The sequence below is a fragment of the Xenopus laevis genome, chromosome 9_10S (genome assembly GCF_017654675.1).
Source record: "Xenopus laevis strain J_2021 chromosome 9_10S, Xenopus_laevis_v10.1, whole genome shotgun sequence".
Classification (NCBI taxonomy): Eukaryota; Metazoa; Chordata; class Amphibia; order Anura; family Pipidae; genus Xenopus; species Xenopus laevis.
In genome coordinates this window covers 91325122-91352936 of record NC_054388.1, presented here as the reverse complement: position 1 = coordinate 91352936, position 27815 = coordinate 91325122, and the positions used below count along the sequence as shown (strand labels likewise).

Here is a 27815-nt window from a genome sequence, read left to right as displayed (position 1 = left end):
TTTCTTTAATGAAAAAGAAACCTATCTCCAATATACTTTAGTTAAAAAAAGTGTATTGTTTTTATAACAAACCTGACTGTATGCAGTGAAACTCTCCCTTCATTAACTGCTGTGGTTAGGAAATGTTAGATGGTCCCTAACTGCTCTGCAGGGAAACAATCATACTTATGAACAGCAGGGGGAAACCCCGCCTTACTTCCCAGCCATGCAGAACTCGAGCAGCTTTGTTTTTTTCCCTGCAGAGCAGTGGGCGACTGTGTAGAGATTTCTATTGTATTTTATTTTTGCCTTTACATCCCGTTTACTGTTTCCAACTCCAGCTGCAGGGACAAAGATCATGGAGCCTGATTTAAACAGATTAACTAGGATTCTATTTGGAGGATTATTTTGCTGCAGCCTCTGGTTCTGAAGAGTTGGAGTTTGTATTAAACAATACAAAAACTATAAATCCACATTAGATTACATGACAACACAGGATCCAGTGGAGTCTGCATATTCTGATTATTAATCAGTCTTGCTGTATCAGCTTCTGGCAGATATTATTTGACTTGTGCTGTTTTGATGACGATCCCTAAGCAGCCCAGACCACACTGAGCATGTGCGCAGTTTTATTTTTGCAAAGATGTTTAACAAAGTTACAAGATGGTGACTCCCTCGGGCCAACTTTGAAAGCATAAATTATTTGTTTGATTAGGCTTGTGGTGCAGTAAGTTCATGTTTATGTTTAGTATAAAAAATACATCATTTCTAGCCTTAGTCTATTTTAGACTTTAGTTGCCCTTTAATACTAGATTGATACAGCTAAATTCCATGTTCAGATAATCCTATACAGCCAATACATTTAGAGGTAAGCCTGAACGGCATATGTTGACCTAGTGAAGTAGTTGCGTACAACATAAGCACAACTAGTATTTTTTGGTCAGGGCCCCCCTTATAAGTTAAAAAAAAGGAATTGCTGGTCAGGGCCGCCCTATTAGTTAAAAAAAAATCATTAATGGTCATGGACCCCCATATAAGTTAAAAAAAAAATCATTAGTGGTCAGGGCCCTCCTATAAGTTAAAAAAAAATTATTGGTGGTCAGGGTTCCCTTATAAGTTAAAAAAAAGAATTGGTGGTTGGGCCCCCTTATAACTTAAAAAAAAAGAATTGGTGGTCAAGGCCCCAATATAAGTTTAAAAAAATTCATTAGTGGTCAGGGCCCTCCTATAAGTTAAAAAAAAATCATTGGTGGTTACCCCCCCATAAGTTAAAAAACAATTCATTAGTGGTCAGGGACCACCCTATAAGTTAAAAAAAATTCATTGATGGTCAGGGCCCCCCTTATAAGTTAAAAAAAAGAATTGGTGGTCAGGGCCCCCTTATAAGTTAAAAAAAAGAATTGGTGGTCAGGGCCCCCCTATAAGTTTAAAAAAATTCATTAGTGGTCTGGGCCCTCCTATAAGTTAAAAAAAAATCATTGGTGGTTAGCCCCCCTCTTTATAAGTTAAAAAAACAATTCATTAGTGGTCAGGGACCACCCTATAAGTTAAAAAAAATTCATTAGTGGTCAGGCCCCCCCTATAAGTTAAAAAAAAATCATTGGTGGTCAGGGCCCCCCTATAAGTTAAAAAAAATAATTGGTGGTCAGGACCCCCATATAAGTTAAAAATAAATTCATTAGTGGTCAGGGCCCCCCTAAAAATAAAAACATTAAGTCCCCCCCCTGCTCTCAGTGAGCTGCAGAACTGTAGGGTGGGCGGAGCTATAGTGTTTAGTAGTCCCCCATCACCATGTGGCTCTAGGGAAACTACCAATAGTTTAGAAGATGGGGAGGGGAAAGACGTCTAGAAGAAGCCCCACCCTCCCCACACGATTCTGCAGCTTCCTGACAGCAGTGGGGGCCCGGCTACAGCATGAGTACAGTGGCGGGGCCCCCCTAAGACCCAAAAATCATGGGCCCGGGACAACTGTCCCCCTAGTCCCCCCCTGATGGCAGCCCGGTCAAAACCAGTAATATATATATATATATATATATATATATATATATATATATATATATATATATATATATATATATATAGATATAGCTTTTTTTTCTGGAAATATATTAACAGATAATTGCATAACGGTTCTGTTTTAGGCCAAATTGCATTTTTGTTACATGCTGTTATCTTTGCAGCCCTTATATGCTTAGCAAAATAACAAAAGCCGTATATAATACACAAAAGCCATGAATATCTTGTAAATGATATACTTATAAACGGTGAGTTCTGATGTCATTTCAGTCACATGACTCACTGAAACTTGTGTATTATAATAAATAAAGTACCCCCAGTTGTAAAATATGAGGATATTAGAAGTAACCTCTGAGTTCCATGACCTGTATAAAAACACTATGGTCATGAAACTCCTCGGTAACTTATAATATCCTTATATTTTACAAGAGGGGGTACTTTATTCACTATATATTGCATGTGACCTCCCCAATGGACAGTGAAAACTCCTTCAGTCTGCTTCCAGCTCATGGTAATCCCTGCGTTAATTTCTAATCAAAATGGTAAATTTAGGATGTTTATGTTAAATGTAGCAGCCAAGAGATTTCAGAGAGCGAGATGGTTCATTTCAGGTAAGGGAGAAAGCAAGGAGACTGCCGGTGATTAAGAGGTGCCTGTATTGGGTGAGCATAGGCTTAAATCTCAAAACATATTTCAGCAGCACTCTGGTTCAGTGAAAATATAATTTATTTGTGTAACAAGTGAAGCAACGTTTCGGGCATAACCAGCCCTTTATCAGCCCTGTTCTTGCGCTGGTGGTGAAAAATATGGAGCACTTAATTTTTCTGAAGGCACCTGAATTGCCTCAAGAGGAATCTGTAGCCTTGAACTTACAGTGTCTGTCTATGAGTAGGTACTGTAACTGTCTGAAAAGTTCATGCAGGACAAGTATTTGGGGGGGTCCTAAGATAAACAAAAGATATACAAAATACACCTCAGCACATTGTTGAAGCAGGTTATGTCTAGAAAGGATAATAGACAATAAGGTGTGGGATGAAGTTATAAAATCAAGGCTGTTGTTGCCATTTGGAGGAGTCCATTGTGTTTCCTTAGGGTCTGGCCACACGCAGATTCAGGGAGATTTAGTCGGCCCAGACAAATCTCCTCTTCTTTGGGGCGACAATCTCCCCAACCTGCCTTTCCCCTGCCTTCCGTCAGCTAAAATGAAAATCGCCTGCGGCAATGCACTCGCGGGGCTTCAACTTCAGAAAACGAAGCGCCACGCGTGCCTTCTTCCAGGCGATTTTCATTTTAACTGGCGGAAGGCAGTTTGGGGAGATTGTCGCCCCGAAGAAGAGGCAATTAGTCACCAGGCGACTAAATCTCCCTGAATTTGCTCATGTGACCAGACCCTTAACCACAATGTATAGAGCAACTGGTCTATTTCCATTGGTTCCCTGTACAAAGGAGTAATCAAACCCTGAATAGACAAAGAATAGACCTGGCCTACTTTATTTCTTGGTTCGAAGTTTGTCTTTGACTTGAGCACACCACAAAACCAAAGGCATGACAGTGGCTGTGTGATGAAGCAGCATATACTACACCAAACAATCACTGTCACTGCAAGGGGGTGCCCCCAGAAATATGACCTGATGTAGTGGGACTGGCTGGAAGCTACTGAACACTCATGACTGCTACTGTACAACACAATAAGTTGTCACATGTGTTAGAAAAGGAATCATTGCAACCGATTGTGGAACCATAATTGTTCAATTTTTTTTGTAAAATGCAAAAATAAAAACCTTTGGAAAATTCTATATTTGATTTCTGCCCTTTGATCCTCTTGCTTGTTTCTCCGACTATGGGGCAAATTCACTAAGATTCCTAGTTTCGCCAGCGCTTTGCAAATTCACTAAAATCCGAAGTTGCGCTCAGGGGTAGCGTAAGGTTGCGAAGCTAGCGTTGATTCCACAAGTAAAGCGAAGTTACGCTAGCGAAGGCTAATTTGCATACAGCGCCAAATTCAAATTTCAATGGAGGAACACGTAACAGCACTACAAATGGCTAGAAAAGCTGCAAAACATCAAATAAAAATTTTAATTTGCCCTACACATGTGCCCACTGTCTAGGTAAGTTGCCATGAGTCAGGAAATGTAGGGGGGAAGGAGGGGAGCCCCAAAAAAAATTTCGATCTTTTTCAGCCTATCACCCTTAATGTAGAAAACACGCCAGCGTTTTTTGGGACTTTGAAAAAATTTTGACTTTTTTTGAAGCAATCCCTATCTACTCTATTGCGCTTCGCCTGGTCTGAGGTGGCGAAGGAAGTCTAGCGTAAAAGGTAGCGTTCAGTACACTGCGCGCGTTAGTGAATTTGCGTAGTTACGTCGCTAGCGAAACTTCGCCAGGCGTAAGGGTGCGAAGTAACACTAGCGAATCTACGCCAGCGTTCGTTAGTGAATTTGCGCAGTAACGAAAATGCCAAACGCTAGCGAAGTAACGCTAGCGTTCGGCGCTTAGTGAATTTGCCCCTATGTCTGATAGCTGCCTGCCACTGAACTTTTGCTTGGATACGACCACAAATTCTCTTGACCGCTTAGATACCAGGAATTCGGACTGTTACTTATCAAGCCAAATTATCTGGCTTCCTCTTCAAAGCCGTAAGTCCTGACCCCTTCCAACCACCTACTAGCCTCCCGTTGTATTTCTTTAATGCCATGCGCAAATATCTTTTATGAACACATTTAATTAGCACTGGAGGTGAATTCATCAGAAATATCAGTGTGCCAATCAGTCAATGCATTCCATGGCAACTGGCTCTGTACAGACTTTAGGAGGCTTGGAGAGCTCATTTGTTCTGGGAGCCCCTTTTAATGACAGGGCATCGAGAATCTCTTATTGGCAGGATACATATAAGCTATAAGAAAGTTGATATTTTGTACAAAGCCTATGTTTCTGTGTCAGTCTATGAAGCCCCCAGAGCTTGAAGCCAAAATCTTTACTGAACTCCAGTGCTTTTATGGAATTTCAACAATAAATAGAGTAAAATGCTGGCCTTGGATGTAAACACAGTACTTTGTACTACAGAGGGTATACATCAGTAATAGATTAGAGTGCTGAGTATTTAAATGTACAATCAATGATATGGTTCTTTCCACCAACACAATGTAGGTGCTCCCTTAAAACCCAGCCCCGAAGCTAGTACCACTCTCTCTGCATTGTTTATATTCATGACCACATTCTTAAAGCAATGCTAACACGTTATATAAATATTCATGGTAATGTCAGTATTGCTGGGGGACTTTAGGAATCAACTTTTTTCAAAAGTTTAAAAATGCCCCCATGCTTCCCCCAACTTAGCACTGCTTTAATATCAGAAGGCTAACAATAAATTCATAACTGCCCACTTTACTCTTTTTGCTTTTAGTACCGGTAGTGGTATTGCTGCTTAAAGTATAGGTCACAGTGCCAGAAGTGATGGAGATGACATGCAGCTGTCTTTAACTAGTTATACAGCTTCTGTATACACAATGGGCCTGTCCAACCACCATGGGTGCTAGAATACACAGAGCAAATCTTTTTTTTAAAACCCAAACCTACAAGCATTGCTTCTCTTGATTGTTTACTTCCTCCCACACTGGCTTAAATGTGCCAAGATAATTCTAGCTCTAGTGAGGAAGCAGATATATCAAGCAAGTACAGCACTGTGACATCACTGCTTACACAGCAGAAAGGCTCAGTGATTGGTTCCACCTTAAGGAATCGCTGTACTGAAACCCAAAAGTTAAAAAAAACACTACCCTCCTACCCTACATAGACCCCCTCCCTGCAGCCTAAGGGTAAGGCCAGACGAGGAGATTCGGGGAGAGTTTGTCGCCTGGCGACTTATCGCCACGTCTTGTGCGCGACTATCTCTCCGAACTGCCTCAGCGTTTTTTCCCCATAGGCTAGAATGAAAAGTCGCCTGCGCTAATGCACACGCGGTGATGCGTTTTCAATAGTCGCCCAAAGTTGCCTCACTGAGGCAACTTTGGGCGACTATTGAAAACACATCGCCGCGTGTACAGTAGCGCAGGCGATTTTGAGCTGTAGCCTATGGGGAAAAGACGCTGACGCCGTTCGGGGAGATAGTCGCGCAAAAGACGTGGCGATAAGGCGCCAGGCGACAAAATCTCCCCGAATCTCCTCATCTGGCCTTACCCTAAGTTTTACGCCGGGCAAATGCCCCTAAGTCTTTACTTACCCCTCCGCGCAGATTCTGTCCAGTGGAGTTCACGGGCGCCATCTTCTTCTCTTCTGTTTCGCAACAGCTGCACATGTGCCAAAACTCACGAAAATTGCCGAAGCGAAGATGGCGTCTGTAAACGCCGATGGCTGAATCTGCACCGAGGGGTAAGTAAAAAGTTAGGGGCATTTGCCCGGGGTAACACTTAGGCTGGGGGGAAGAAGGAGGGGGGTCTATGTAGGGTAGGGTTTTTTTAACTTTTGGGTTTGCTTCTCCTTTAAGGGATCCAGCATGATTATGGATTCCATAGATCCATCAGATCATCAAACAATCTGGCCTCTGAACATGAAACTTACTGTATACAAGTAGAAACTCTGGACAAAACTGTCATGGTGCATAATGGGAGTATTATTCCCTTATAAAAAGATGTAGAAGCATCCATTTGTCATTTGGTAAGTAAGCTTTTTTTTATGTATGCAGAGAATAGTTTATAAATACAACTAGGCTGCGTATCGGGATGAAGCACACCTGCTTTGTTCCGGCAATTTGCCTTAATCACATTTTATTGCAGAAATTTAAAGAACAAGTATTTGAGGACCATCCCCTTCCTTGGGGGTTGGTCCCCGAAAGCTTGTACTTTATATTTCTGCAATAAAATGTGATTAAGGAAATTGCCTGAACAAAGCTGGTGTGCTTCATCCCTATACGCAGCCTGGATGGTACGTTTGACTTGGAAGCAGTCTGGGATTTGAATGCACCCTGTATGAATAAGTAAGTGGTATGCAGCAAAAAAGTATTGTTGTTATAAACACAACGAACACAATATGGCGTTTTAGCTAAAATAATGATTTCTTGAATAATGGCAGTTCATATTAATGCTTCTGCTGTTTGTGCATTTTTGCTAACAAATATATTTCAGCCGATTCCATTCTGCTGGCTTTAGGCTTTACAGTCCTCACGTCCTGGAATCTCTGCCGCAATCTGTCTCGCACAAGACTGATTTCACTTCCGTCCCATACTTTGCAAAGAAAAGTTCCTCCAGGAAGCAGCACTCTTTGCGACAGCTCCAGAAGGGACAGGCACATGTTCACGAGTCTCTGATGATCTAAATCTCGGATCCCTGTGGCATTGGGAGCCATATCACTTAAGATGACATCTGCTCTCCCAGAGGGAAGAACGCTGATTATTTTTCTTTGGGTGTCAGAGTCTGTAATGTCAGAATTTGATAAAAAGACTGCTCCATCCAAAGGGGTAATGTTAAGAAGATCTACTCCAACTACAAAACCAGCCCTTGCGGCAGAATCTATAAAGTAACCACAAGATGAGAGAATAATAAGAAACAATGAAAAAAAAGAAATATGTGCATAATAATGCAGACTTTCACTGCACTGTTTAAATTTATACATTTTTGTCACTGATCAATCTGATGACGTTTTGTTTCGATCCATAGCAATTTCATGATAGATATCATAGGCATAACCTGAGGCCCCTAGATCCTCAGCAAATAATATCACTGGGCTGTTCTACACACATGTAACTTATAAACTATATCGCCTCCAATTTCACCCTACAAGGTAGTCCTGGAAGCTTAAGGGGATTCGTCATGACTTTTATGATGCAGTCAGTTTACACTGCAAACAATTCACTCGACAATATAAAATTTCATTCCTGAACGAGTAAGTGTATTTTTTTAGTTGTAATATTGGTGTGTAGGTGCCATCTTAGGTCATTTTGCCTGGTCATGTGCTTTCAGAAAGAGCCAGCACTTTAGGATGGAACTGCTTTCTGGCAGGCTGTTGTTTCTCTTACTCAATGTAACTGAATGTGTCATAGTGGGACCTGGATTTTACTATTGAGTGCTGTTCTTAGATCTACCAGGCAGCTGTTATCTTGCATTACAGCAGTAAAGAGTGACTGAAGTTTATCAGAGCACAAGTCACATGACTGGGGGCAGCTGGGAAACTGACAATATGCCTAGCCCCATGTCAGATTTAAAAATTAAATATAAAAGAATCTGTTTGCTCTTAAGAGAAACGCATTTCATTGCAGAATTCTGCTGGAGCAGCACTATTAACTGATGTTTTGAAAAAAAAAAAACATTTTTTTCCCATGACAGTATCCCTTTAATCCAAAGGTCAGGTAGGGTGAAATTTAGGGAATCACTTCTTTTGTGGCCCAGTTATTATGAAATGGTTACTAAACATCTAAAGCAACAACAGGATGGGAAGGTTAGCAGGAAGACTTTTGCACGTTAAAGATACCATGGTTTACTGTAAATAATCGAAATACCTTATCAAGGAACTTCTGCAGCAACAACGTTTATCTACTCACCTCTACCCAATGAATTGACTTTCTCAACAGCCACCTGACTCCATGCTCCAGGAGCAGCCCCACAGTCAATAACGTGATGCCCAGGGTGTAGGATATGATGTTTACTGTCTATTTCCAACAGTTTAAATGCACTGCGGCAGCGATAGTTATGTGCCTGTGCTTCCTTTATATATGGGTCTTTCATCTGCCGTGCCAGCCACTTCTGTTCTGCTGCTGTTCGATTTTTATCCAGTGCACGTGTAACATAGAGGCTTCGGCTGTTCACCACTTTATTTGCCTTCTGTAAAACACTGCAAACACAATTAAACCACATTTATGTTTACTATTCCTTATTTATATACCACAGTGCATGGGTGTCCACAGAAAATGTTCCAGGGGAGAGGCAAGTAAGCTAATATCACATAGGGTAGCATCCCATTGAAGATGACAACTTAACTAAGGCTTGACTTGGGGTGGGAAATATAAAAAATGTTTTGTGTTGTTGTTGGGAAATTAAATTTACAATTACTTGGAACCAGCTGGAGAAGTCAGGATGGGGCAACTGCCCCCTCTCGCCCCCTTCTGTGGACACCCATGCCACAGTGCTTTTCAAAGATTATACATCATTCACATCAGTCCTGCACCAGTGGAACTAACAATGTAAGGTCCCTATCACATCCACACACACTATGGTCAATTTTCTCAAGAGCCAATTCGTCTTCCTGTATGTTTTTGGAGTGTGGGAGGAAGCAGGTAGTGCATTTCCTGAAACAGAACCTAGGACCCAAGGATTCGGCCTTTTTCAGCAGGATTTGGATTCGGCCAAATACTTCTACCTGGCCGAACCAAATCCGAATTTGCATATGCAAATTAGGGGCGGGGAATTGTGTGACTTTTTGTCACAAAACAAGGAAGTAAAAAAATGTTCCCCTTCCCATCCCTAGTTTGCATATGCATATTAGGATTCAGTATTCGGCAGAATCTTTTGCAAAGGATTCGGGGTTTCGGCCGAATCCAAAATAGTGGATTCAGTGCATCCCTAATCCAAACACTGCAAGGCAACTGCTGCACTAAAAACACCAGCAGGGATGCATGTCTTTTCAACAGTATATACCGCCAAGGGCACACTTGCAAACTGGAGCCCACACGAATCCCTCTGCATTCAACAAGGGGATTTTACTTGATGGCTGCACAAACCTATGGGCACAACGCAGGCCTAGACTGAAATACTAAATAGGTCCTGGTATTTCAAGTTCAACTACACAAAAACCCCACACAGCTCCGCCCAGCCCACTAAATAGAGTTTGTCTATGGCATCCTACAGCAGCCCCTCTGGCATTTGCCAGAATCCACAGACTTCCAGTCCAAGTCTAAGCAGTTCTATACAATCGTCCTGATTGGACATCTGGCTAATGGCCTCAATGGTTGTGCCATGGCTCAAATAAACAAACAGCAGAAATACAAACAACCCACAACAAGCTGGCTATACGTAGGCTAATAAATAAGCCAATAAAAGCTGATGACAGACTGAGTTGGCAGTTTATTGAACAGTATATGGGGCCTTCCGATGGGCTTTCTCGACCAATATCTACCCAAAAATTGGCCACATATTCATAGGACAAATTTAAAAATCACAAAGTATTATGGACCGCATAAGCTCATTGATGTGGTCTTTGCTCCGACTGCCTGCATCTCCTTCACTGTGATCTGCCTAATATCGCCTATCTTTTAATGTATGGTCAACTATACATTTTTAAGTTTTATTGACCTGGGCACTTTGATTGTCACACTGCTCTTGGCTAGAAATGAATAGATCAAAATAACCTTACCATCCAGTAGTGAGCTCTCATTCATTAGAACAAGAAACAGATTAGATTGTGCCACAGGCAACATGTTTTCCATTCTATGAAATCAAAACTGCCTGCTAGCAAGCCGGGGCATTTTAGCTGCCACATCTCTCCTAATGCCTTATGTGCAACTGTCTTTAGCTATAATGCACAGGGCTCTTAGTGAAATTCAAAATTGCAGGTAAAGTTGCTGTACCATGTTAGCCAGTAAAAATGTTACAGGGCAACCCTTTTGAAATAAAACATAACAAAAGTGGTATAAAGGGGATACCTTTATTGGCTAACTAATATAATCATAGTAAGCTTTCAGAACAAGCTATGATTATATTAGTTAGCCAATAAAGGTAACCCCTTTATACCACTTTTATGGTATTAAAGGGTTGCCCTATGAAATTCAAAAGAAATGGGTGAAGCTGTGAGCTTTCTTTGCCTACAAGAGTTGTGAAGGGTCCTACAGCAAACTACTTATTACATAACGGGGCCGATTCACTAACTTCGAGTGAAGGATTCGAAGTAAAAAAATTTCGAATTTTGAAGTTTTTTTGGGCTACTTCGACCATCGCATGGGCTACTTCGACCTTCGACTACGACTATCGAAGGATTCGAAGTAAAAATCGTTCGACTATTCGATAGTCGAAGTACTGTCTCTTTAAGAAAAAACTTCGACCCCCTAGTTCGCCATCTAAAAGCTACCGAAGTCAATGTTAGGCTATGGGGAAGGTCCCCATAGGCTTGGCTAACTTTTTTTGATTGAAGGATATTCCTTCGATCGTTGGATTTAAATCCTTCGAATCGTTCGATTCTAAGGATTTTATCGTTCGATCGAAGGAATAATCCTTCGATCGTTCGATCGTACTATCTGCGCTAAATCCTTCGACTTCGATATTCGAAGTTGAAGGATTTCAATTCCCAGTCGAATATCGAGGGTTAATTAACCCTCGATATTCGACCCTTAGTGAATCAGCCCCAAATGTTATTTTGTTAATTCTGATTTATTGCTTACTTTCTTTTTGTAACTGGTTACTGATCTTCTATTTATATTAGCGTCTGTGTAGCCTGTAGCCTTTCACCAGTACATACAGTCTGTACAGTGTGTAGAAGGTATTATATTTTTGCTCATTTCCTTTTTGTAGAATGCAAGCACATACTGAATTGATATAGCGATGCCTCTGCAGGAAGAAAATTTACATGCGACTCATGGGAAAGGCTGTAGCTTTCCTACAAGTAATGTTATATATATATATATATATATATATATATATATATATATATATATATATATATATATATACAAACCAAACAGATCCGCACTCCTCCAATTAACTCCTTAATCATTATTATTATTATTAAATACCATGGCACCTAAAGGCCTAAATGAACAATGTTTTTTTAATTGCTTCCTTAATACACGATAGTATGTTTCATCAGGTAATAGTTATATCTAAATCCGTGGTTGTACTGTTTTTGCATGGAATAGTTGCGCACTTTTTGATATGTATTTATTAAATTATTGTATTTTAATTCTCTGTGATAGGGGAAGTTCAACAAGGAAATGGGCGTTGCACAAGGGGAGTGGTCATAATTGTGGGGGTTATTTATGTGTGTGTAATTAATGGCTTTTTATCTTGAAAAAGGCTCTAGAGGGGAGCCGAAACGTCGATCATTATGCCATAAAGAATAAAGAATCATATACAAGTCCCTGGAGTGCGCTACCAATTTTTTCGTTTCTATATATATATATATATATATATATATATATATATATTCATGCTCAGTGAGCTGAGAAAATATTTATTCTTTCATCATCGCTAATGATAAACTATGTAGAATATAAAGGAATTCTCTGAAGCCCATTACATTCAACTTACATAAAAATATTACTAAGAGTTTGTGTTTCAGTTTTATATAGTCTGTAAATCACTGCCAACCTGGGCAACTCTTATACCTACATGATTAATAGAGCCCATAGCTAATCTCTGACAGTAGCTATAACACAATGTAATAAATTCCCCCATTGATTCAGTGAATACATTATTTAATACGGTGCTTTGCCAGAGCTTTTATTTTGGAAGAACCAAGTGCACCATGTTACACGCCAACACATATTTACATTCCTACAATTTACATGCATGTTCTTCTGTTTACTTTGCCCCTTGTCCGTATTACTGATTTGCAAAAAAGCTTGCACTCTGGAAATTAAAATGCTAGTATTACCTCCCTTCCTGGGAGTCATAATAGCCAAGCAAATCTTACAAGAAACGTGTAACCTATTTCAGTTTATACAGGTGTCATCAAATACTACAGCTCTCAGTGCCACACTACAAAGACATCAACCAACCTCACAACATTTGGGTGATAAGGACCCACATCAGTCCTTTCTGAGACCTCATTTCAATTCACCATTATGGGGCATGTTTATCAAGGGTCGGAGTTCGACGTTAAAAGAACTTCAAATTCAAAAAGACCAACCGAAGAGGTCGAAGGTTTTTGGGGGTCGAGGTGGCCCATATTCGAATCGTAGGATCGAAGGAATAGCGGCTTCGATTCGAAGTTTTTTTAACGTTGATCTTCGATCTCCCAAACTCCCCCAATTGCCTCCATACGGGTACTAGGGGGTCCCCCGATAGGCTAAAACAGCACTTCGGCAGCTTTTAGGTGGCGAATGGTTGAATCGAAGTTGGATTATTCGATGATCGAAGTACCCAAAAATTACTTTGAAATTCAAAGTTTTTTACTTTGAAAATTCACTTAGACATTTAATAAATCTGCCCCTATATGTAAAGAGTTTTTTTAGGCTTTTACATTTAGAGTGTAAGCATTACAGGAAAGGGACCTCCTTCTTACCGTGTCTAATACCACACAGCACGTAATCTCTGTATATTTATTCTTGTTTATTTATTATAATGCTTGTCTTCCCCCATGTGTCCTTTTCTACACTGTAAAAGTGTATAACACTGTGTACCCATGTTGTGCTTAATGAATAGTTATACATGCAAAGATTGGTTCATTATCACCCTTACGACATGGGGTTGGTTTATGTTTCTGAGGCTACCATTAATGGCCTGACGAGGAAGTTGAAGACTGGATTTATGTTTCTAAAGGCTACTATCAATTTAGTGAAGCGGAAGTTGAGGACTGGAGTTAAGTCTCTGAGGCTACTATCAATGGCATAAAGAGGAAGTTAAGGACTAGCTTTACGTCTCTGAGACTACCATCAATGGCATGAAGGGGAAGTTGAGGAGTGGAATAACATTGTTAAGGCTATCATCAATGGCATGAAGGGGCAGTTAAAGGAGACCCTCATTTTGTAGGCAATTGTGAGTAATATATGGTGTTGCTTTTACATGGTGCTAAAAATTAATATTATCTTTAAAAATTATTATTATCTTTATTAGAGCTCCCTATTGATGTTCATGGTCCCCGTTTCAAATTAAGGGTGGGCGTGTCCTAACGGTCCCTGCCAGAAGCACAGTAGGAGGGAGACAGCCAATCCCAGCCCTGCAGTCACACAAGCACAGTTCCCTGTCAGGTCCTGCTGGCTGCTGATTGGTTCCTGTCCTACAGTGCAGTGAGCTGAGAGCCACCCTGCACTGCCTGGGAGTTCAGGGAGCAGGAAGTAGAAAGGAAGGATTGTTAGGGTTTTTTGCAGAAATAGTCAATAAATCAGCCAGAAACTCTACTTTTTAAAGCACAATTATTCTATATCTAAATGAGTATCATTCACTGGTACATTCTTATTTTTTTACACAAAATGTCTCCTTTAAGGACTGAAGTTACATTTTAAAGGCTACTATCAATGGTGTGACCATGAAGTTGAGGACTGAGTTAAGGTAGCCAGCCATGCAAGGGCAGATTTAAGACGGTGATTGAGCCCATTCAGACTGAGCCAGCAGCTTGTCTATCCATGTATCGGATATCTTTCAGGACCTGATGCGGTTCTCTCCTGACGGCCTGCATTGTAGGCTAGTGTCATCTATTTGTTTGGCCTGAGCTGCACCGACATATTTGCAAACTCACCACACTGCTGCAGTCGCCATCATCCATTAAAAAAAACACTGCGCATGCGCTAAAAGCCCCCCGCCATCATTGATTTGGGCTTTCGTTTTCTGTGGAACGCAAACAAGCAGCAGCCATTAACATGCCTACCGTATTGCTTCCACACATTTGTATCCAGCAAGTCAGATTGTATAGTAACGGTGTCTTCTACACGATATCGTGCTTATTTGATCTACGCTTAGGGGATGCGGTGGTTTCATTCAGGCGATGGAACCTGTTCGCCCAAAAGCAATATGGCGGGGATAGCTTAGGCGGCAATAGGTCACGTGGTTGGCGTCATTCGTTCCCGCACGTGTGTTGTCGGAGCAGGTAAGTGTAGTGGCTCATTCATAAACGTTTAAAGGAAGAATTCAACTACGTTTTTTTTACGGAATCGTGGGGCAACTCTCGTTGCGTTGTACCGATCTAAGCCTTAGATATTAAATATATGAAAGTACTGTGCTGTCCCACAGTGTTCGTTCTCACCCCCTCACCAGCTGTATCATTCAGCCCTTATGCTACAGGGGTGATTCCACTGAATGCTAACTTTTATTATGTTATAGAATAGCTCATTCTAAGCAACTTTCCTTTATTCTCTTATCATTTCTGAATTATTTGCTTTCTTCTTCTGACTCTTTCCAGCTTTCACATGGGGGTCACTGACCCCATCTAAATAATAAATGCTCTGTAACGGCAGATACACACTGCAATTCGGGGAGAGTAGTCGCCCGGCAACAAATCTCCTCTTCTTCGGGCGACTAATCTCCCTGAACTGCCTTCCCGCCGGCTAGAATCTAAATGGTTGGTACTCTGAGCGTTTCGTTTTCCGAAGTTGCCTCACGAGGCGACTTCAGAAAACAAAGTGATCCGAGTGCCATCCCGCCGGCGATTTCCATTCTAGCCGGCGGGAAGGCAGTTCGGGGAGATTAGTCGCCCCAAAGAAGAGGAGATTTGTCGCCGGGCGACTAATCTTCCCGAATCGCAACATGTTTCTCTGCCCTAAGGCTACAAATGTCAAGTCAAGTGGATTTTATTGTCATTTCAGCCATATACAGTAATACAGTACATAGTAGAAACTAAAGGACGTTCCTCCAGAACCCCTGGTGCTATACAGAAGACTATACATAAGACTATACATAAGACTATACTGGGTACATCAAGTGTGAGTTTTTTGAAAAACAGCAACTCTAGTACACAGTCATGCTGGGCCAGGTGACCATTTCAGTTCCTTATGAATGCATTCAGTTCAGTCCTTGGGAGTTGAGATGCCTGATGGCTTGTGGAAATAGACTGTTTCGCATTCTGGATGTCAGCCGTCGAATACTGCGGTATCTTTTACCGGATGGCAGTAGGGTAAAGAGATTGTGTGCAGGGTGGGTGCTATCCCTGACGATGCTGGTAGCCTTCTGGAGACAGCGGGTGTGGTAAATATCCATAAAGGCAGGTAGCGAGACCCCAATGATCTTTTCCGCTGTCCTCACCACCCGCTGCAGGATCTTGCGATCTGATACAGAGCAGTTTCCATACCAGGTAGTGATGCAGCTGCATAAAATGCTTTCAATAGACCCTCTGTAAAAGATAGTGAGGATAGATGGTGGAAGTTGGGCTTTTTTCAGCTTTCGCAGAAAGTAGAGACGCTGCTGTGCCTTCTTCACTGTAGAGCTGGTGTTTAGGGACCAGGAGAGGTTCTACGTCAGATGTACCCCAAGGAATTTGGTGCTCTTGACGATTTCCACCGGAGATCCGTCAATGTACAGTTGAGAATGATCCTGAAGTCGACAACTATGTTTTGTTCATATTCATAGACAGATTGTTAACTTTGCACCAGTCCGTTAGCCATTTCACCTCTTGTCTATATGCTGACTCGTTGTTCTTGCTGATGAGACCCACTACGGTTGTATCATCAGCGAACTTGACGATGTGATTGGACCCATGACTTGCCACACAGTCAGCAGTGTGAACAGCAGTGGACTAAGAACACAGACTTGGGGAGCTCCCGTGCTCAGTGTGATGGTGCTGGAGATGTTTATTCCCATTTGGACTACCTGAGGTCTCTTGGTCAGGAAGTCCAAGAATCAGTTGCAAATGTATTGTTATTGCTACTTTGTATTGCTTATGTTTGTATTCATGCACTCTCCTGTTAATTTTCCAATCACTTATTAAAATCAGTGGATGGCTGCTAGGGGTATTTTGACCTTAGCAATCACATTGTTGAAATTGCAAACCGGAGAGCTGCTGAATAAACAGCTAAAAAATGCAGATAATAAAAACCAATAGTCTCCGAATATCTTTCTTGCCCGCCATCTTCTTTTCTACTGATTCACTGCACATGCTCTATGCTGCTGTCACTTAACTGCAGTAAAAGGTCAGTAAAGAAAATGTGCTTTCCTCGCTATAAACATTTTTAGGTTTTAGTTCTCCTTTAATATATCAGCACTCCAAGTCAATAACTGTCAGCATTTTAGCTTTGCTGAATATTGACATAAGAGGGTCAGGTAGTAATATCTGCCCTACAAGAGATTTTATTGTGATGGCAGTTCTGTACTAATATGTGTGTATTTTTCCCCCAGAACCCTATCCTGTTTATTGCTGAACAACCATGTTCACATCCAAATTGCTCACTCTTGTCCTGGTTGTTCAGCCACCAAGAATTCTGCTGGGCATGAAGAAACGTGGCTTTGGCGCAGGCCGATGGAATGGTTTTGGAGGCAAAGTCCAGAATGGAGAAACAATAGAAGATGCAGCAAAACGGTATGAGCAGTCAGGTTGCTGGAAGCGGGGAACTGAAGACTTCTGGGGTGATTTATTAAGATAGGCACTAAATAGCACCAGTGCAATTGTTCATGGCAACCTATGAGATATGAGATCTTTTCTTTGGTCTTCTAACAGGTCACAAGTAACTGCTAATTGGTTGGAATGGGCAACTGCAATGGTTCTATTTAGCACCCTTGTTCATAAATGAGCCCTTGCCTGTTTTCTTTCCCCCTTGCTGGAGAGCAGCTTTGAAGGGGTTATTCGCCTTTAAATTAACTTGTAGTATGATTTTTTATTATTTGTGGTTTTTGAGATATTTAGCTTTTTATGCAGTATTTCTCCTGTTTGCAGTTTCTGTAATCTGGTTGCTAGGGTCAGAATTATCCTACCAACCATGCATTGATTTAAATAAGAGACTGGAATATGAATAGGGAAGACCCTGAAAGGAAAGATGAGTAATAGCAAGTAGAAATAACAATACATTTGTAACCTTACCAAGCATTTGTTTTTTTAGATGGGGTTAGTGACCCCCATTTGAAAGCTGGAAATAGTCAGAAGAAGAAGGCAAATCATTTTAAAAAACTACAAAAAAGAAAAAATGATGGCCATTTGAAAAGTTGCTTAGAATTAGACATTCTATAACATACTAAAAATGAACTTAAAGGGGAACATTCCTCATTTTTTGGTGTTACTGTTCCTTTACGGAAGGCAGCAAATGTTGTGCATTATAGTGCATTTCTCTCAGAAAATCTGAGTTCCAGACATTGTACAGGAAAACACTGTACTTTGATGAAAAAGTTGATTGGAGAAGGGAAAACTTATAAAGAAGTGCAGAAAATGATAGGCTGTTCAGCTAAAATGATCTCAAATGCTTTAAAATGCCAACCAAAACATAGCCAAAATGGCAAAGATCAGCTCCAGGAAGGTCAAATGAATCTAAAGTTACCTATGAGTATAGTTACAATTAGAAGACGCCTATGTGAAGCCAAGCTATCGGCAAGAAGCCCCCGCAAAGTCCCATTGTTGAAAAAAAGATGTGCTGAAGAGCTTTCAATTTGCCAAAAAACACATTGACTGGCCTAGAGAGAAATGGCACAACATTTTGTGGACTGATGAAAGCAAGATTGTTCTTTTTGGGTCTAGGGGATGCAGACCCCCAAACACTAAATTTATTGTCTTCACAGTGTCCTGTGGCTTGAAGCATGGTGGCTCAAGCATCATGATATGGGGATGTTTCTCATACTATGGGGTTGGGCCTATTTATCACATACCAGGGATCATGGATCAGTTTCAATACATCAAAATACTTGAAGAGGTCTCGTTGCCTTATGCTGAAGAGGAAATGCCCTTGAAATGGTGTTTCAACAAGATAACGACCCCAAACACTCCACTAAATGAGCAACATCTTGGTTCCAGACCAACAAGATTGACGTTATGGAGTGGCCGGCCCAATCACTGGACCTTAATCCAATAGAAAACGTGTGGGTGACATCAAAAATGCTGTTTCCTACGCAAAATCAAAAAATGCAGAATAATTGAGAAATGTAACAGGTGCCAGAAGTTGATCGACTCCATACAACACATGTGCAGCAGTTCTCAGAAACACTGCTTATACCTCATCCTTCAGCCTTTTGCTTTTATATGTTCATGGAACTTCTCTGTGACTTTGAATATCCTTATATTTTACAACAGGGTTTATGTTATTATATCATTCACAGTACATTACGTATATCTAAATCAGCAAGCCTGTCTTTTCAGGGAGCTATGGGAAGAAAGTAGTCTGACAGTCGAAAGCCTCCAGAAGATCGGTCACATAACATTTGAATTTGTTGGCAGCACAGAACTACTGGACGTGCACGTGTTCCGGGCTGATGATTTTTCTGGAGAACCGACTGAAAGTGAAGGTTGGTGAAGCTCTTTTGGTTGTGCCTATATAGCAGTTCTGCTTTTATTTTCTTGTATTCACAATTAGGGGGTTATTTCGTAAATTCCGAATGCAAAAATCACAAAAAATTCACGAAAAAAAAAAAATCACCAATTTTTCGGAATTTATTAAACCCAGAGGATGGGAAAAGTCAGAATCTGAAAAGTTTTCAGAGTTTTCGGGCAAAATTCAGAAAAATCAGAAAAACTCGTGAAAATCGGATTAAAAATCTGAAAAAAACATGAAAATCTGATATTTTCGATTTTTTTCTCGCAAACAAAATTTTCGGGAAAGTGTATTAATAAATAAGCCCAAAAAACCCGTGCGGATTTGGTCAGAGTTTTTTTCAGAAAATATTGAGATAAATTCAGACTTTGATAAATAACCCCCTTAGTGTATAATCGTTTTTTTTTTTTTTAATATATATAGAAATGCGACCTCAGTGGTTCGATTTGCAGAAGATTCCTTTTGATGGGATGTGGCCAGATGACCGATATTGGCTACCGCTGCTTTTGGAGAGGAAGAAATTCACAGCCTATTTTAAATTCCAGGGACACGATAACATTCTGGATTATAAACTGGAGCAAGTTGAAAACATTTAAAAAAAAAAAGAGACCTTGATAGGAATGTAGCTTAAAGGAACAGTCACATCAAAAAATGAAAGTGTTTTAAAGTGATAAAAATATAATGCAGTGGTAAAACTGGTGTGCTTGCTAGAAACACTACTATTGTTTATATAAATAAGCTGCTGTGTAGCAATGGGGGCAGCCATTCAAATGAGAAAAGGCTCAGGTTACACAGCAGATAAACTCTGTAGAACATAATGGTGTTATCTGTTATCCACTATTTAGTAATACAGCCTTTTTTTTTTTATTTTCGCCATTGCTACACAGCAGCTTGTTTATATGAACTATAGTAGTGTTTCTGAAGCAAACACATCAGTTTTACCAGTGCAGGGCAACAGTACATAGTTTCATTACTTTAATACACTTACATTTGTTGGTGTTAGTATTCCTTTAAAGCCAGTCATACATGGCAAGATCATTGGGCACCCAACCAAACAAGCAGATCTTTGCCTCTCTATGTTCTGGGTCTAATTGGGCTGATCTGCTTGTTTGGGCCTCGGGTCATCTATTGGATCCTAGAAGTGCCTTCAGACTCCAATCCAGTTTGGCCCCTTCAGTTGTCCAATAAGCTGCTAAAATCAGACTGTGTATGGCCAGCTTGAGATTGATCTCACATTGCCTTCTACAGAAGTAAAAGTTGAAGAATTCCACAACTCAGATCCAAAAAGTCAAGTCGAAAATTTTCAGATCACATTCCAAAAACTCTTATACCAAAGTAAGTGGCCTCCATACTGACTCCAGTTGTAAGGTCTGGTTTACTATCAATAGTGTGCTCAGCCTCAGTCAGACTAAAGTAAGTAATGGTTTACTCTTCAATTTTAACATACTGTATAAAGGGAAAATATCTTTTTTTTTTTTTTTTTATAATGTTATGCATTTTGTTCAGGTTTATAAAGGACTAACCACATAAGAAGTTGCTTAACAACCTCAGCTCTTGCATTTAGTTATATTGTAAAATGTTCTTCAGTTTAGAGTTTAGGCTGTAGCCACACTGAGTGTTTTCACTTTCAGCTCAGATTAGGTGTCAGAAAAGTACCAAAAGGAACCCGTCACGTACCATTGGCTGTAGTTCAAACTAGGGATGCACCGAATCCACTATTTTGGATTCGGCCGAACCCCCGAAACCTTTGTGAAAGATTTGCTGAATACCGGATCTAATCCTAATTTGCATATGCAAATTAGGGGTTGGAAGGGGAAAACATTTTTTACTTCCTTGTCTTGTGACAAGTGACGCAATTTTCCTCCCTACCCCTAATTTGCATATGCAAATTAGGATTTGGCCAGGCAGAAGGATGCGGCCGAATCCTGCTGATAAAGACAGAATCCCAAACCAAATCCTGGATTCGGTGCGTCCCTAGTTCAAACCACTTCAAATCATCAGTACTGGGGGTGGTTTGGCCAAAATACTCTAGTGCCTGCTGACCAATCGTACAGGTATGGGATCTGTTACCTGGAAACCCATTATCCAAAAAGCTCCAAATTACTGAAAGGCCACCTCCCATAGACTTCATTTTAAATCAAATAATTCACATTTTTTTTAAAATGATTTCCTTTTCATCTGTTATAATTAAACAGGAGCTAGTACTTTATCCCAACTAAGACATCATTGATTCAGTTTGGGGACAAACAATCCTATTGGGTTTAAATAATGTTTACATTACTTTTTAGCAGACTTAAGGTATGGAGATCCAAATTATGGAAAGACACCTTATCCCCAGGTCCTGAGCATTCTGGATAACAGGTCCCATACCTGTATTGCTGTTTTTGGCATAAAATACTAGTATTGAAATCACTAGTATTGTTGCATGGTTAGTAGTTTTACTGGTGGGGAGACAAAACTTCCAGAATTGCTCAGAATAAGAGCAGTTGCCTGCAGTGATTGGTGCACAAAAATGCTGTCCGCCACAGTTTCTTATAGCAGTTATCTGAACTGAGTGCACTATGCAGGTCCAGGCTATTGCCATTACAATGAATAGGAAGTGATATGTGGATATTTTGTTGTCTGACAGTGCAGCTACTGTATACTTTGACAACAAGACTCCCAGAATGACTGTGTGCCATTGCCCTAAAGGACATCTAGAGATCTGTTATTGGCTTTTACCTCTCCTAATTCGATTAACTGCTGGTCAGATAAACAGGAAATTATTTTTGATCACATAATACTGTTTCCTTTTGAATTTCAGTGCCTTTTCAGCTGTAAAAGAAGCATTTCCCTAGGCTCAAAAATACTGTGTTGGAATCGTATATATTTTGTAATTAAAAATCTTTTGTTACCCATCTATCATGTCCTCTGTTTTTTTTTTCATTATGACATCTTCATTTTATATATTTTTTTCTTGCAGACAGAAAAAATTTATATATATATATATATATATATAATACACAAAAGCCATGAATATCTTGTAAATTATATCCTTATAAACAGTGAGTTCTGATGTCATCAGTTATAAACGGTGAGTTCTGATGTCATTTCTGTCACATGACTCACTGAAACTTGTGTATTATAATAAATAAAGTACCCCCTGTAGTAAAATATGAGGATATTAGAAGTTACCTTGGAGTTCCTTCGGCCTCGTGTTTTTATATGGTCATGAAACTCCTCGGTGACTTATGATATCCTTATATTTTACAAGAGGGGGTACTTTATTCACTATATATATATATATATATATATTATATATATATATATATATATATATATATATATATATACATATATATATATATATTCTGAATAATCCTTAATATAGTGCTTTTACAATCATTTTCAGTTCTCTGCGAGTACACTTATCCAAGTAACACTGACAAAGTGACAATGAACAAGAGGAGGCATGCTTATTATGCAATATATTTTATTAAATATATATTCTTGAATACTTTACAAATATAATTTTATAAACACAAATACTTTATTCGATTAGCATATAGCATATATCTAATGGCAGTTTTCTTGTTTGGAGTGTAACAAGTTTTCATGGCTAATAAAACAATTGTAACCACTGGATTTAGTGCTTGAATTAATACTTGGCAGAAACAAATAAAGAGCAGTTTAATGGCCGACTACATTATAGAGTGTTTTCCCACAACAACCGTTAACAATCAAGACACATTATCTTTCATTAAAGGAAGAACTAATTAATTCTGCTATGGTGACAACACTGCTCCCTGAATAGGCACTAAGTAGATAAATACAATTATAGAGCTCAATAGTTTATATACTTATACAATAACACTTAAACTTGCTCAGTTTTTATTTATGTATTTAGTCTTCATTTCTGGCATGCTGCAATAGCATTTATGGTTTCCAGTTTTCAATACTGTTAGCAAATAAATGAATAAGCCTAATGCGAATCAGGTTAGGGCAAGACTGCTGCTCTGACATCTAACAGACAGCCTAGCCTTCTAACGAAGCCTCTAACACTAACATGAAGTAGTGAAAGGCAACATAACAAGACATTCACTTTCTCACTAAATTAATTTTTTAACTGTTGCCCCTTAAGTAAAATGAGCAGCAGGTGGGGCTATTTCAATTTCATATTATTAATGTTAAAAAAAATATATATATTTTATATTTATATATATATTTGCATATGTAAATGAGGTGTGGGAAGAGAAATCGTGACTTTTTGTAACAAAACAAGGAAATAAAAAACATTTTTCCCCACATTTTCCTTTCCCGTCCCTAATTTGCATATGCAAACTAGGATTTGGTTTGACCGAATTTCTCATGAAGGGGCCGAATCCCAAAAAGTGGATTTGGTGCATATATATATATATATATATATACATATATACATATATACAAATACAAGAGTCCTCTGCACTCAACCCATTATCAATATATTTAAGACAGAGACATTTCACTTGCTGCTTTCAAAGTAAAACTCCCAAACTTGGCTGCCCTTTTATTAGACACCAGTGGGATCACCTGACTATAGCTGGGAAGGGAGTTTTATTTTGAAAGAAGCAAGTAAGTTGCAGGTAAAACTTTTAGTCCCTTTGTAAAATGTATAATGAAGCAATAGAATTCTTAATGAATCAGATAAAATTGAGTGTAGGACTGGCCAGATATGGGATGATTTTGACGTAGTTGGCCAGCTTAAATATATTGCAATATATGGACAAACAATCCCTGTTTTGTTTAAAGGGTGAGACATTTTTCAGTAGCAGTATGCACAAAATGCCTCAATGTCTTAAATATATTGATAATGGGTTGAGTGCAGAGGAATCTTGTATTTGTCTATATATATATATATATATATATATATATATATATATATATATATATATATATATATATATATATATATATACAGTATATATATATCATATATACAAAATTGAAAAAACGGACTTTTAAATAGATCAAAAATAAATAATACAATTAAATTCATCATGTGTATGCTTCATTGATTTAATGATCAATGCTTGTAATTTCATTGGTTAGTTTTCATTGGTTAGTTCATCTAAATAGCTCCTTAAAAAATCAACTTCAGCAGCCATGTGCTATAGAGCGATTAAAACATAACATTTAATTCATCAATGATAAAAATATTGAGCACCTAGTTCATGGGTTAAAAACAATTAAAATTAATGATGTATTGATCCGGTTTATTGGCAAGGGATCTTGCTTATTAGCAAAACATATATAAATTGATCCCCCCAGATCTTGACATCAGACCGAACAACCCTCCTGAACACCAACTTTTTTACCCAGGGTATGTGCGGAGGTGACGGGAGAAAAGTGATCTTGGTTTAATTAATAAAGGTTAAAGCCAATACCCATAAAGTATCATACCACCATTAACCAAAATCAAGCAAATCTGACCGATATGCCGAAGGAATTGTGATGCTGCCACTTTGTCCTCTCAGAGGCACCTAAGTGAGTTGTGGCATAATCCCTATTGCTAGTTTCAAGGCAATCACAGACAGCTTGTGTATAACTGTAACCGGGGGTTATTAAATTTGCATCCTTCAAATTGATGCTTTCTACTTGCTTGTAACAAAATTACACCATCATATCTCCCATTTTGTTAGTTTGCCCACCTCCTCCGGCTGCCTCCAGAAGCAGAAAAAAGTTTGTGGTAAGAGCTCTGCACAGAGGCAGAAGTTAAGGCGCAGAGCTCTTACCACAAACTTTATTTATTTTTTTGCTAATAAGCAAGATCCCTTGCCATTAAAACCGGATCAATACATCATTAATTTTAATTGTCTTTAACCCATGAACTAGATGCTCTATATTTTTATCATTGATGAATGAAATGTTATGTTTTAATCACTCTATATAGCACATGGCTGCTGAAGATGAATTTTTTAAGGAGCTATTTAGATGAACTAAGCAATGAAAACTAACCAATGAAATCACAGGCATTGATCATTATATCAATGAGGCATACACATGATGAATTTAATTGTATTTATTGTAACTGATACACAGTGAACTTCTGATGATCACTAATTAATTTTGTATATACTAATACATATTCAACTTTCTCTAACCACAGTTTTATCATGATTTATGGATGGTGCGATGCACTTATAGCGCTCTTTTTTGGATACATTTAGGGGCACATTTACTTAGCTCGAGTGAAGGATTAGAATAAAAAATACTTCGAATTTCGAAGTATTTTTTTGGCTACTTCGACCATCGAATTGGCTACTTCGACTACAACTTTGAATCGAACGATTGAACTAAAAATCGTTCGACTATTCGATAGTCGAAGTACTGTCTCTTTAAAAAAAACTTCGACCACCTACCTAGCCACCTAAAACCTACCAAGCATGAATGATAGCCTATGGGGAAGGTCCCCATAGGCTTTCTAGGCAATTTGGGATCGAAGGAAAATCGTTCGATCGATGGATTAAAATCCTTCGAATCGCAGGAAATGTGGTAAAGACTTCGATATTCGAAGGATTTTACTTTGACGGTCGAATATCGAGGGTTAATTAACCCTCAATATTCGACCCATAGTAAATGTGCCCCTTAATAATGGAGTTGTCTGCACATCCATTACTAGTTGATATCTTTTTTTCATAAATTAGCATTGATGGCTTGCTAGGAGGTGTGGATAAACAATTATTGACAGAACTAAAAACAGTGTTTGTAGGTGAACAACCCCTTTAATTTCTACAAACCCAAACCTCGCAGTTCACAAATCTGCCCTGGTTTGTATTGAAAGCTAAAGTAAAATCTAAAGGGGATACATTTAAGTATTATAAGTATTGATATAGCACCAACACATTTTGCAGTGCTATGTAATTGTCACTGCAGGCAGTGACAGAAAGCTCAGCAACGATTGAAGGAAAATCGTTCGATCGTGGATTAAAATCCTTCGAATCGTTCAATTCAAAGGATTTAATCATTCGATCAAATGATTATTCCTTCGATCGTGCATCCTTCGACTTCGATATTAGAAGTTGAAGGATTTAACTTCGACAGTTGAATATCGAGGGTTAATTAACCCTCGATATTCGACCCTAAGTAAATGTGCCCCCACGTGTCTTCGCTAAGTCAATTATCAGTTGTCTATTGTACCCGTGACAAGTATCTGCTACTGGTAGCTGTGTGTCTTCACCCTAAGGATTACATAGTAGGACTTTACCTGGCCATTATACGAAAGAAATATAATGACAAGCACATCATCTGAAAAGATAAGTGTCTGGTTACCAAATTGATAAACCGTGTCAGAGCTCACCTGCGTGCTTCTATGAACTTGTGGTCAGCTAGAAAAAAAAAAAAGTCTTTGTAATATTTAGTTATTCTATTACCTAAATATTATATGGAACTGGCTGCCCTTGGCATACTTTATTTCTGTGACGCTCATATCTTTAAAGAACAAATACATGGCAAAGTTGCTAAGAACTGGCCACTCTATAAAATACTAAAAGTATTAACAGTGATCCACCCCTTTAAGTCTTCTTTGCTTTATGGCAGAGATTTTCAGCTGCCTCTACAACAGAATACTCTGTTATAGCAGTCACAGCACAGCATGACAGAAGAATCAATTCTATTCTAGTTTTATACCGTGTAATTTGTTTTAAGAATCCTGGATTTCTTTAATAACAGAAATATGCACAGCGTCAATAAGAAATGCATGGAAAAATGAAATAGAAGTACTTAAAAGAGGGAGATTATAGCATAACAGTATTTCTGTAATGGAGTTTCTACAAATCACTTTAAAGAAGAATGAACTAGGCTAGTAACGTAAGACATGGAAATAAAGTGCACTGCGAATAATAAAAGCCCTGTGATCCTCAGAATGAGCTGTCGATAAATTGCACTTCCTTGGCACAAAGCATTAGATATGATCTGGTTACTTCAGAACCGTTGCTTTTTTTCTTTCTTTCTTTCTGTAATTTGTAGCACTTACAGCTCTCTCTGCTTTCGCTTCAGCTCTGATCAAAGGCAGGGAGAAAGTCATTGACAGTTTCATCATGCCTTTCCCTCATAAAGCTGGCTTCATATTCTAATGCGAACATTTCTTTTCAACAAGAATAAAAATAGTTTACACCCTTCTCAAAGGGTTTCGACTCTCTGATAGAAACACAAATCTTCAAGGTTTTGAAGACATATCACTTTGGGCGCTGCTTTGAAAATTATATTTAGATTTGACTCGACATTCTCTTAGCTTGTTTTTTTTTTAATGCATAAAGATTATGCTTCATAACATCCCAGGCAAGTGTTGGGGGTGTTAAAACAAAAATGTGCCACTGGCTTTGTTTTTCCTACTTATTTGTCTAATGGTGATATAAGGAGGTCCATGTCAAATTATTTTCATCTAGCCTTGTTTTGTGATGGTGGTATTGACTTTTGCAGACTTGAATAATCCGCCATTGTTATTTAGGTGTCGAAGTTGAAGTTTCATTATCACATGGATTAGCATTCCCATTTCAAGAAGCAAGCAGCAAGTACATAGTTTAGCTGGAACATCATTAACAGGAACAAACCTACTCTTAGCCTGTAAAAAAGATGTCTTAAAAATGTGTTTTTTTTCTTTAACAGCATTAAAGGAATCACTCATGTGCTGATTGTGCTTTAACCCCTTCCCAGGGTTTCCCTGGGAAAACAACATAGTTTACTGGTCACCTTTTTTGCTGTATATATGTATAATTGTCAGGCAAAA

The 27815-nt window shown here is 39.1% G+C and overlaps 2 protein-coding genes and 1 pseudogene across 3 annotated transcripts; 1 reads left to right on the top strand and 2 right to left on the bottom strand.

Moving 5' to 3' along the window:
* Positions 1–6594, bottom strand: part of LOC108703128 — a 533218-nt pseudogene extending 526624 nt beyond the window's left edge.
* A 386-nt stretch (positions 6595–6980) lies between these two features.
* Positions 6981–14626, bottom strand: mrm2.S (mitochondrial rRNA methyltransferase 2). Of its 2 annotated transcripts, none has more exons than XM_018237610.2 (3): positions 14500–14626; positions 8528–8817; positions 6981–7499 (listed from the first exon to the last, which is right to left on the bottom strand). In XM_018237610.2, exons 2-3 carry the CDS (start codon positions 8709–8711, stop codon positions 7069–7071), a joined length of 615 nt encoding a protein of 204 aa, XP_018093099.1. In that variant the 5' UTR covers positions 8712–8817; positions 14500–14626; the 3' UTR covers positions 6981–7068.
* On the top strand, positions 14581–19697 carry nudt1.S (nudix hydrolase 1 S homeolog). The gene is made up of 4 exons (XM_018239132.2): positions 14581–14718; positions 16959–17139; positions 18901–19046; positions 19496–19697. Exons 2-4 carry the CDS (start codon positions 16988–16990, stop codon positions 19666–19668), a joined length of 471 nt encoding a protein of 156 aa, XP_018094621.1. The 5' UTR covers positions 14581–14718; positions 16959–16987; the 3' UTR covers positions 19669–19697.
* The last annotated feature ends 8118 nt before the right edge of the window (positions 19698–27815 follow it).

Coding starts and splice junctions, on each gene's coding strand:
- mrm2.S (XM_018237610.2), bottom strand. CDS start 8,711: ATGAAAGACCCATATATAAAGGAAGCACAGGCACATAACTATCGCTGC. Junction 7,500..8,527: donor AGTCAATTCATTGGGTAGAG/GTGAGTAGATAA, acceptor GTTACTTTATAG/ATTCTGCCGCAAGGGCTGGT.
- nudt1.S (XM_018239132.2), top strand. CDS start 16,988: ATGTTCACATCCAAATTGCTCACTCTTGTCCTGGTTGTTCAGCCACCA. Junction 17,140..18,900: donor ATAGAAGATGCAGCAAAACG/GTATGAGCAGTC, acceptor CTGTCTTTTCAG/GGAGCTATGGGAAGAAAGTA. Junction 19,047..19,495: donor AGAACCGACTGAAAGTGAAG/GTTGGTGAAGCT, acceptor TAATATATATAG/AAATGCGACCTCAGTGGTTC.